Source organism: Magnusiomyces paraingens (assembly GCF_902498895.1).
Source record: "Magnusiomyces paraingens strain CBS 517.90 genome assembly, contig: contig2, whole genome shotgun sequence".
NCBI lineage: Eukaryota > Fungi > Ascomycota > Dipodascomycetes > Dipodascales > Dipodascaceae > Magnusiomyces > Magnusiomyces paraingens.
The window spans coordinates 2,316,345-2,327,861 of NW_022474068.1; the positions used below are offsets into that span (position 1 = coordinate 2,316,345).

The 11,517-nt window shown below is 40.5% G+C and overlaps 4 protein-coding genes across 4 annotated transcripts; 1 reads left to right on the forward strand and 3 right to left on the reverse strand.

Moving 5' to 3' along the window:
• Window position 1: 1 nt before the first annotated feature.
• On the reverse strand, window positions 2-4,169 carry SAPINGB_P002463 (uncharacterized protein; the record flags this gene model as incomplete). Its single annotated transcript, XM_031997182.1, has 11 exons — window positions 2-205; window positions 314-541; window positions 610-671; window positions 724-1,149; window positions 1,193-1,515; window positions 1,597-1,744; window positions 1,954-2,121; window positions 2,205-2,583; window positions 2,865-3,021; window positions 3,397-3,871; window positions 3,977-4,169. The coding sequence occupies 11 exons, from the start codon at window positions 4,167-4,169 to the stop codon at window positions 2-4; spliced, it is 2,763 nt and encodes a 920-aa protein (XP_031853073.1).
• Window positions 4,170-4,200: 31 nt separating this feature from the next.
• SAPINGB_P002464 (uncharacterized protein) lies at window positions 4,201-7,042 on the reverse strand (the record flags this gene model as incomplete). Its single annotated transcript, XM_031997183.1, has 4 exons — window positions 4,201-4,509; window positions 4,859-6,535; window positions 6,579-6,701; window positions 6,761-7,042. 4 exons carry the CDS (start codon window positions 7,040-7,042, stop codon window positions 4,201-4,203), a joined length of 2,391 nt encoding a protein of 796 aa, XP_031853074.1.
• A 108-nt stretch (window positions 7,043-7,150) lies between these two features.
• SAPINGB_P002465 (uncharacterized protein) lies at window positions 7,151-8,537 on the reverse strand (the record flags this gene model as incomplete). Its single annotated transcript, XM_031997184.1, has 2 exons — window positions 7,151-8,042; window positions 8,362-8,537. 2 exons carry the CDS (start codon window positions 8,535-8,537, stop codon window positions 7,151-7,153), a joined length of 1,068 nt encoding a protein of 355 aa, XP_031853075.1.
• Window positions 8,538-8,613: 76 nt separating this feature from the next.
• SAPINGB_P002466 (uncharacterized protein) lies at window positions 8,614-10,208 on the forward strand (the record flags this gene model as incomplete). Its single annotated transcript, XM_031997185.1, has 4 exons — window positions 8,614-8,810; window positions 9,181-9,547; window positions 9,742-9,754; window positions 10,051-10,208. The coding sequence occupies 4 exons, from the start codon at window positions 8,614-8,616 to the stop codon at window positions 10,206-10,208; spliced, it is 735 nt and encodes a 244-aa protein (XP_031853076.1).
• Window positions 10,209-11,517: the final 1,309 nt, after the last annotated feature.

An 11,517-nucleotide genomic window follows, 5' to 3' on the forward strand; every position in this document is an offset into this window, starting at 1 on the left:
CTTAAACATAGATGACAAAAGAAGACTTGGTTTTGGCAATGACTTCAGAAGAATTGCCAGAAATAAGTAAATCATCAACATACAGTGCAATAATGACCATGGTAGACCCAGATCCTTTGGTATACACGCCGTAGTCACTTTCATTACGAATAAACCCAAGTTTGACAAAGAGCACCATGAATCTTCTCATTCCAACACAAAGGAGCTTGCTTTAAACCATACAAAGACTTCTTCAAATGACACACTTTAGATTCCTGACCTTTGACAACAAAGCCTTTAGGTTGTCTCATATAAATATCTTCTTTGAGATCACCATTAAAAATGCAGTCTCGACATCCATATGATGAACCTGGAACCCAAACTGAGCAGCAATAGCAAGAACAATCCTCACAGTCTCGTAACGAACAACAGAACCAAAAGTTTCAGTATAATCAATACCTTCAACTTGCGAAAATCCAATACACACGAGACGAGCTTTGTAACGTTCAATTGAACCGTCAGCTTTGCGCTTAACTTTAAACACCCATTTGCTATTGATAGCCTTGTGACCAGGTGGGAGATCAACCAATTCCCAAGTACCATTGCGTTTAGAGACGACATTTCAATAACACAGGCTTCAAGCCAAAACTCAGCTTCTTCACTAGACATAGCTTCTTCAAAACTACTAGGATCTGTAAAACAAGTAAAAGCCACATCATCATACTCAAAGCGGAGATTTGAGACGACGATAAGAAATACACTCTTCTTCAGCTGGACGTTTTGCAGGTGTTGCAGACACTGGAGATTGTTTCAAAGAATTTTCACAAAGGTGTTTAGAAGGAGGTGAAACAATGTCATCAGAACTCGGGCGTTTGGCAGGAGTTATAGAAGGTAAACGAACAGCAACAACACGAGATCGAGATTTAGGCAAAACAGCTTGAGTATCATCCTTAGTGACAACACTAACACCAGCTTGGTCAAGAGAATTAACAAGATCAGACGAAGGAGATTCTTGACTAAGTGGCACTACTTCCAATTCAACAGAAGGTGGTGGAGTGGGAGACGAAGCAATGATAGACGGGTTGAAACCCAATATCACCCCTCGTTGCGAGATCCCAGAATCACCTGAAATATCAGATTCATTAATAGATGGACCAGTTTCAGATAAGTCTAATTGTGAAGGGAATATATTCCGAAGAAGAAATAATAGGACTAGAGTCAGGAGAGATAGAGACATCATGATCTGAAGGTGGAAGAATGGGAGAACTAGGAAGAGATGGAACTGAAGCAATAGAAGGAAGAGTAGGAGACTCAAGAGGGCAGAAGGTGTAGACAAAATGCGACGAACAGAACGGGGGCTTATGAACAATAATAGAAGAAGAAGAAGAAGGAGGCGGCGACGGAGATGAGACGGAGAAGAAGACGGAGACGGAGACGGTAAAAGCACAAATAGAACCAGAACCAGAACCAGAACCAGAACCAGAACCAGATGAGGATGCTGGTAAAGATCTATGAGACCCAAAACTAGAACCAGAACTTAAATCAGAACTAGCAATAGAATTAACCTAACATTAGATCCTAAACCAGTCCCCTTAGAATCAAAACAAAGGTCCTGACATGGACCCTGAACCAGAACCAACACTAAACCCAACACCAGTACCATTAATAGACAAGTCCTTATCACTTTTCATAAATGGAAACTTGGACTCATCAAAGTAAACACTCCTGGCTTCAACAATGCTTGAATCAAGAAGAACTCGATAAGCTGTACGATCAAAGAATACCCAACAAAACACCAGCTTCAGTATTTGAACTTAACTTAGATTCTCTTTTAGCACCAGGAAGAACAACTGTAGCTTGACAACCAAATACTTTCATATGGTGATAACTAGGAGGTTTACCAGTCCAAAGTTGAAGAGGTGCAACACCACCAGTGGTACGACTAGGAAGACGGTTCCTAATATAATTGCAGACTTGACAGCTTCACCCCATAAGTATTCAGGAGCATGAGCATATAAAGCATAGACTTGGCTTTCTCAAATAATGTGCGATTCAATCGCTCAGCAACACCATTTTGTTGAGGAGTATGAGGAACTGTATAAGTATGCTTGATACCCTTAGACACAAAGAACTGCTCCAGGTCTTTGGAAATGTATTCGCCGCCATTATCAGAATGAAAATATGCAACTCGATCACCAGCAGAATCACCAGAAAATAAGATTCACACCTAGCAATAAAGTTACGAATGGCAAGACTTGCATCACTTTTCCTAACCAACAACTCCACATAAGAGTACCTGGAATAATAATCCATAATGGTTAAGACATAACGATGACCCACAGGGGTAGCGACATGAGGACCACTCAAATCAGAAACAAATAATTCCAAAGGACGACTAGCTTTTTCTGTGGTACCATTAAATGGCAATGCTGTGGCTTTGCCACCCAAACAAGCGTCACACTTATGACTATCCACAACCTCAAAATGAGTAGGCTTGACAGAAAGTGACTTAGATAATTTCTTGAGAACGTCCACACTGGCGTGACCAAGTCGCTTGTGCCAAAGATTGGCAGACGACTCAACAACAAACACCTCATGGACTGGCTTGGAAGGCAAAACAACTCGGAAACGACAAAGTACAAGTCACCCATGGCAATGGCGTGGACTCGAGTTTTGCCATTTTTCAACAGCAGAAATATGGTTAAGGTCTTGAATGAACCTACAACCACCAGCAGTAGCTCGACGAGCAGCAAATAAATTGCGAGGAATCTTAGGAACATATAAAACATCTCGAAGAACAACGCGGTCACAAGGCTGGTCATCTTTACCAAGAAGATCAACGACAATGTCGCCAACCCCCTCAGCAGTAGCAGAACCAAGACCACGAATGGTAGCCGAAGTGGGACGAGAGAAGAAAAATATGAGATGTTATTGCAAATGTGACTGGTAGCACCGGTATCATGGATAAAGTCAAAAGAATCAGACCCAACAACTAAGTTGGCCTCAGCAGAAGTAGTAGATTCAGCAACAAAACGTGATGTACTGAATGACTTAAATCCAAGATTGAAGAAGGATGCCAGACGACAATTAAAATCAAGGAAAACAACATGATGGTAACAAAAGATAAGTAAAAGAATGGGAAAAACGGGATTTTGGTGTAACAATTGGTTTAACAATAAGTGGAGAAGGTTCAGTAATTGAATCCACCAAAAAATCAAAAGAAGGTAAGACAATATCATCATCAGAACCGACCAACGGTTTAGAATCAGAACAAGAAATAAAAGAAGAACCGACCAACGGTTCCAGAATCAAAAGGAACAATATCCGAATCGACCAACGATTCAGAATCAAAACAAATAGGAGCTGAACTGACACACGGTTCAGACTCCCAAACAAACAACAGTAGAACCGACATACGGTTCAGAAATAAAACAAGAATCATCAGTGGAACCAACAAACGGTTTACCAACTGAATCAATATCAAGTTCTGAGTTTGAACAATACTCAGAAACTTGACCAACAAAACAATCTTCATCGCCGACACACGGCTCAGAAGAATCAAAAAGTTCGGATTCCAAATCATCAAACGACTCGGAGCAACTGTTACCAAACTTTTCAGAAACAACAGATGTCTCGGACACAAAAGCGGAACTCACAAATGGATCATCATCAACTATCTCAGAAAATTCATCAATAGTCTCAGCAAACCAACCTCTTGAGGTTTTAGCCTCCTTAGATTCCTTGTCATCCTTATTATCTTGGCGAGCAGCCTGAACCTCTTCCCAAGAGACATGACAATTGTTGGAAGTATGACCACGCCTCTTACAACGGAAACATTTAATACCATCACCCTTCGATTTGTTATTGTACTTCTTTGATGAAGCAGCGAACGCTTCAGTCGAAAGAGTAGCAGGGGGTCAGTAATCTTCAACAACTTGGCCCATTTATCAGTGTTCGGATGAAGTTGTTGATATCAAAGGTTGTCAGCATTATTTACTATCAAAGCGGTGCTCCAAGGCGTACTGGATGAAGCGCTCACAATTGGGACCCATTGAGGCCAAAGCGTTGAAGGCCACAACCGAATCAGGCGACAATGATTGGTAGATGGAACGCCATGTAGCAACATAAGAACGAACAGAAGAAACAAACTTTGGACCAACATCAATATTGCCAGCATAGAGGGATTTCATAATTGAGATGACATCGGCGGGTTGAAGTTGACTATACTCCCTGATGAAGATAAAGCCAGAGGTCACGGCCTCTAATGGCCACATCATTAACATGTTCGATCAACTCAGGAGAAATATTGTTGAGGATAACATCATGGACGACGGTGTCAAGCGAGGCGGTGAGGTCTTCGAGGGATTCATTAGCAGCTGGATTGACAGTACCAGCTTCGACATAAAGATGGACACCATTATTCATTGCACGAAGACCCAAAAGGATCTTAGTAGCCCAGACATGATAGTTGAGAGGAGTGAGTTTTTCAGAGGAAGTAAGATTAATATAAGCCGAAGTGCGGCCCATAACCTGTTGAACTGTGACACGGGAAGTCATGATAATAATAGAAAATATTATCCAAGAAAAGTATATATTGAAATATATAAAGATAAAACAGTTATATAAGAAGAAAGAAAAGGAAAAGAAAAATTATAAAAGTTGGGAAGAAACTTTCCCTATATATGCAAAGGAAAGAAAAAATTTGCAGTGGTGAAAATTTTTCATTTGGGTTTGTCCCAAAGTTGAGTGGGTTTGTATTACACTTCAACTTTGTAACAAATTAAGGAGGGTAACCACAGTCATATAAGGGCTTAAACCTAATGCGGCTAAAACTAAAATAAACATAGATTGTCAACCATAGTTTCCCACCCAAACTCACGTGCATTATCAACTGCACTAGTCTGCGACAACATTGCATGCTCAACAGGTCAAGAGAATTAACAAGATCAGGCGAAGGAGATTCTTGACTAAGTGGCACTACTTCCAATTCAACAGAAGGTGGTGGAGTGGGAGACGAAGCAATGATAGACGGTTGAAACCCAATATCACCCCCTCGTTGCGAGATCCCAGAATCACCTGAAATATCAGATTCATTAATAGATGGACCAGCTTCAGATAAGTCTAATTGTGAAGGAATATATTCCGAAGAAGAAACAATAGGACTTGAGTCAGGAGAGATAGAGACATCATGATCTGAAGGTGGAAGAATAGGAGAACTAGGAAGAGATGGAACAGAAGGAATAGAAGGAAGAGTAGGAAGAGTAGGAGACTCAAGAGGAGCAGAAGGTGTAGACAAAATGCGACGAACAGAACGAGGCTTATGAACAATAATAGAAGAAGAAGAAGAAGGAGGAGGTGGCGACGGAGAATGAGACGGAGAAGAAGACGGAGACGGAGACGGTAAAACACAAATAGAACCAGAACCAGAACCAGATGAGGGATGCTGGTAAAGATCTATGAGAGACCCAAAACTAGAACCAGAACTTGAATCAGAACTAGCAATAGAATTAACCCTAACATTAGATCCTAAACCAGACCCCTTAGAATCAAAACAAGGCCCTGACATGGACCCTGAACCAGAACCAACACTAAACCCAACACCAGTACCATTAATAGACAAGTCTTTATCACTTTTCATAAATGGAAACTTGGACTCATCAAAGTAAACACTCCTGGCTTCAACAATGCTTGAATCAAGAAGAACTCGATAAGCTGTACGATCCAAAGAATACCCAACAAAAACACCAGCTTCAGTATTTGAACTTAACTTGGATTCTCTTTTAGCACCAGGAAGAACAACTGTAGCTTGACAACCAAATACTTTCATATGATGATAACTAGGAGGTTTACCAGTCCAAAGTTGAAGAGGTGCAACACCACCAGTGGTACGACTAGGAAGACGGTTCCTAATATAATTAGCAGACTTGACAGCTTCACCCCATAAGTATTCAGGAGCATGAGCATATAAAAGCATAGACTTGGCTTTCTCAAATAATGTGCGATTCAATCGCTCAGCAACACCATTTTGTTGAGGAGTATGAGGAACTGTATAAGTATGCTTGATACCCTTAGACACAAAGAACTGCTCCAGGTCTTTGGAAATGTATTCGCCGCCATTATCAGAATGAAAATATGCAACTCGATCACCAGCAGAATCACCAGAAAAATAAGATTCACACCTAGCAATAAAGTTACGAATGGCAAGACTTGCATCACTTTTCCTAACCAACAACTCCACATAAGAGTACCTGGAATAATAATCCATAATGGTTAAGACATAACGATGACCCACAGGGGTAGCGACATGAGGACCGCTTAAATCAGAAACAAATAACTCCAAAGGACGACTAGCTTTTTCTGTGGTACCATTAAATAGCAATGCTGTGGCTTTGCCACCCAAACAAGCGTCACACTTATGACTATCCACAACCTCAAAATGAGTAGGCTTGACAGAAAGTGACTTAGATAATTTCTTGAGAACGTCCACACTGGCGTGACCAAGTCGCTTATGCCAAAGATTGGCAGACGACTCAACAGCAAACACCTCATGAACTGGCTTGGAAGGCAAAACAACTCAGAAACGACAAAGTACAAGTCACCCATGGCAATGTAGCGTGGACTCGAGTTTTGCCATTTTCAACAGCAGAAATATGGTTAAGGTCTTGAATGAACCGACAACCACCAGCAGTAGCTCGACGAGCAGCAAATAAATTGCGAGGAATCTTAGGAACATATAAAACATCTCGAAGAACAACGCGGTCACAAGGCTGGTCATCTTTACCAAGAAGATCAACGACAATGTCGCCAACCCCTCAGCAGTAGCAGAACCAAGACCACGAATGGTAGCCGAAGTGGGACGAAGAGAAGAAAAATATGAGATGTTATTGCAAATGTGACTGGTAGCACCGGTATCATGGATAAAGTCAAAAGAATCAGACCCAACAACTGAGTTGGCCTCAGCAGAAGTAGTAGATTCAGCAACAAAAACGTGATGGACTGAATGACTTAAATCCAAGATTGAAGAAGGATGCCAGACGACAATTAAAATCAAGGAAAACAACATGATGGTAACAAAAAGATAAGTAAAAGAATGGAGAAAACGGGATTTTTTGGTGTAACAATAGGTTTAACAATAGGCGGAGAAGGTTCAGTAATTGAATCCAAAAAAAAATCAAAAGAAGGTAAAGACAATATCATCATCAGAACCGACCAACGGTTTAGAATCAGAACAAGAAATAAAAGAAGAACCGACCAACGGTTCAGAATCAAAAGGAACAACATCCGAATCGACCAACGATTCAGAATCAAAACAAATAGGAGCTGAACTGACACACGGTTCAGACTCCAAACAAACAACAGTAGAACCGACATACGGTTCAGAATTAAAACAAGAATCATCAGTGGAACTAACAAACGGTTTACCAACTGAATCAATATCAAGTCCTGAGTTTGAACAATACTCAGAAACTTGACCAACAAAACAATCTTCATCGCCGACACACGGCTCAGAAGAATCAAAAAGTTCGGATTCCAAATCATCAAACGACTCGGAGCAACTGTTACCAAACTTTTCAGAAACAACAGATGTCTCGGACACAAAAGCGGAACTCACAAATGGATCATCATCAACTATCTCAGAAAATTCGTCAATAGTCTCAGCAAACCAACCTCTTGAGGTTTTAGCCTCTTTAGATTCCTTGTCATCCTTATTATCTTGGCGAGCAGCCTGAACCTCTTCCCAAGAGACATGACAATTGTTGGAAGTATGACCACGCCTCTTACAACGAAAACATTTGATACCATCACCCTTAGATTTGTTATTGTACTTCTTTGATGAAGCAACGAACGCTTCAGTCGAAAGAGTAGCAGGGGGTCCAGTAATCTTCAACAACTTGGCCCATTTATCAGTGTTCCGGATGAAGTTGTTGATATCAAGGTTGTCAGTATTGTTGTTACTATCAAAGCGGTGCTCCAAGGCGTACTGTGTTGAGCATGCAATGTTGTCGCAGACTAGTGCAGTTGATAATGCACGTGAGTTTGGGTGGGAAACTATGGTTGACAATCTATGTTTATTTTAGTTTTAGCCGCATTAGGTTTAAGCCCTTATGTGACTGTGGTTACCCTCCTTAATTTGTTACAAAGTTGAAGTGTAATACAAACCCACTCAACTTTGGGACAAACCCAAATGAAAAATTTTCACCACTGCAAATTTTTCTTTCCCTCAGATATTTAAGGAAGGTTTCTTCCCCAACTTTTATAATTTTTCTTTTCCTTTTTCTTTCTTCTTATATAACTGTTTTATCTTATATATTTCAATATATACTTTTCTTGGATAATATTTTCTATTATTATCATGACTTCCCGTGTCACAGTTCAACATACTGGATGAAGCGCTCACAATTGGGACCCATTGAAGCCAAAGCGTTGAAGGCCACAACCGAATCAGGCGACAATGATTGGTAGATGGAACGCCACGTAGCAACATAAGAGCGAACAGAAGAAACAAACTTTGGACCAACATCAATATTGCCAGCATAGAGTTTCATAAGAGATGACATCGGCGGGTTGAAGTTGACTATACTCCTGATGAAGATAAAGCCAGAGGTCACGGCCTCTAATGGCCACATCATTAACATGTTCGATCAACTCAGGAGAAATATTGTTGAGGATGACATCATGGACGACGGTGTCAAGCGAGGCGGTGAGGTCTTCGAGGGATTCATTAGCAGCTGGATTGACAGTACCAGCTTCGACATAAAGATGGACACCATTATTCATAGCTTTGAAGACCCAAAAAATTTTGGTAGCCCAGACATGATAGTTGAGAGGAAGTGAGTTTTTCAGAGGAAGTAAGATTAATATAAGCCGAAGTGCGGCCCATAACCTGTTGAACTGTGACACGGGAAGTCATGATAATAATAGAAAATATTATCCAAGAAAAGTATATATTGAAATATATAAGATAAAACAGTTATATAAGAAGAAAGAAAAAGGAAAAGAAAAATTATAAAAGTTTGGGAAGAAACCTTCCTTAAATATCTGAGGGAAAGAAAAATTTGCAGTGGTGAAAATTTTTCATTTGGGTTTGTCCCAAAGTTGAGTGGGTTTGTATTACACTTCAACTTTGTAACAAATTAAGGAGGGTAACCACAGTCACATAAGGGCTTAAACCTAATGCGGCTAAAACTAAAATAAACATAGGTTATCAACCATAGTTTCCCACCCAAACTCACGTGCATTATCAACTGCACTAGTCTGCGACAACATTGCATGCTCAACAGGAAGTTCTGTTGCCCACTCAACATCTGAGACCCATTCAAAGAACAACGCCAGCTCTTATGAGACATTCGCCGATCTCCCTGTTCATCGTCAAATTGATCTCGCTGACCGTTCTGGATTTACCGTTAGACAATTAACCATTGCCAACGTGCCAGTTTGTTCCGAAGGATGTGAAGCTGAATTAAAAGTCTTAGCAGACTTGACAGCTTACATTAGAAACTCAAACTTCAAAGCTAGTCCTCCCCCATCTCAAAAATGTTGTCGCAGACTAGTGCAGTTGATAATGCACGTGAGTTTGGGTGGGAAACTATGGTTGACAATCTATGTTTATTTTAGTTACAGCCGCATGAGGTTTAAGCCCTTATGTGACTGTGGTTACCCTCCTTAATTTGTTACAAAGTTGAAGTGTAATACAAACCCACTCAACTTTGGGACAAACCCAAATGAAAAATTTTCACCACTGCAAATTTTTCTTTCCCTCAGATATTTAAGGAAGGTTTCTTCCCAAACTTTTATAATTTTTCTTTTCCTTTTTCTTTCTTCTTATATAACTGTTTTATCTTATATATTTCAATATATACTTTTCTTGGATAATATTTTCTATTATTATCATGACTTCCCGTGTCACAGTTCAACAGGTTATGGGCCGCACTTCGGCTTATATTAATCTTACTTCCTCTGAAAAACTCACTCCTCTCAACTATCATGTCTGGGCTACCAAGATCCTTTGGGTCTTCGTGCAATGAATAATGGTGTCCATCTTTTGTGTCGAAGCTGGTACTGTCAATCCAGCTGCCAATGAATCCTCGAAGACCTCACCCGCCTCGCTTGACACCGTCGTCCATGATGTTATCCTCAACAACATTTCTCCTGAGTTGATCGAACATGTTAATGATCTTATGGCCATTAGAGGCCGTGACCTCTGGCTTTATCTTCATCAGGAATTATAGTCAACTTCAACCCGCCGATGTCATCTCACCCTAGAAATCCTCTATGCTGGCAATATTGATGTTGGTCCAAAGTTTGTTTCTTCTGTTCGTTCTTATGTTGCTACCTGGCGTTTCCATCTACCAATCATTGTCGCCTGATTCGGTTGTGGCCTTCAACGCTTTGGCCTCAATGGGTCCCAATTGTGAGCGCTTCATCAGTACGCCTTGGAGCACCGCTTTGATAGTAACAATGCTGACAACCTTGATATCAACAACTTCATCGGAACACTGATAAATGGGCCAAGTTGTTGAAGATTACTGGACCCCTGCTACTCTTTCGACTGAAGCGTTCGTTTTTCATCAAAGAAAGTACAATAACAAATCTAAGGGTGATGGTATCAAATGTTTTCGTTGTAAGAGGCGTGGTCATACTTCAACAATTGTCATGTCTCTTGGGAAGAGGTTCAGGCTGCTCGCCAAGATAATAAGGATGACAAGGAATCTAAAGAGGCTAAAACCTCAAGAGGTTGGTTTGCTGAGACTATTGATGAATTTTTCTGAGATAGTTGATGATGATCCATTTGTGAGTTCCGCTTTTGTGTCCGAGACATCTGTTGTTTCTGAAAAGTTTGGTAACAGTTGCCCGAGTCGTTTGATGATTTGGAATCGAACTTTTGATTCTTCTGAGCCGTGTGTCGGCGATGAAGATTGTTTTGTTGGTCAAGTTTCTGAGTATTGTTCAAAAGCTCAGGACTTGATATTGATTCAGTTGGTAAACCGTTTGGTTCCACTGATGATTCTTGTTTTATTTCTGAACCGTATGTCGGTTCTACTGTTGTTGTTGTTTGGAGTCTGAACCGTGTGTCAGTTCGGCTCCTATTTGTTTGATTCTAAATCGTTGGTCGATTCGGATATTGTTCCTTTTGATTCTGAACCGTTGGTCGGTTCTTCTTTTTATTTCTTGTTCTGATTCTGAACCGTTGGTCGGTTCTTCTCTTATTCTTGTTCTGATTCTAAACCGTTGGTCGGTTCTGATGATGATATTGTCTTACCTTCTTTTGATTTTTGGGTGGATTCAATTACTGAACCTTCTCCGCCTATTGTTAAACCTATTGTTACACCAAAATCCCGTTTTCTCCATTCTTTACTTATCTTTGTTACCATCATGTTGTTTTCCTTGATTTTAATTGTCGTCTGGCATCCTTCTTCAATCTTGGATTTAAGTCATTCAGTCCATCACGTTTTGTTGCTGAATCTACTACTTCTGCTGAGGCCAACAGTTGTTGGGTCTGATTCTTTGACTTTATCCATGATACCGGTGCTACCAGTC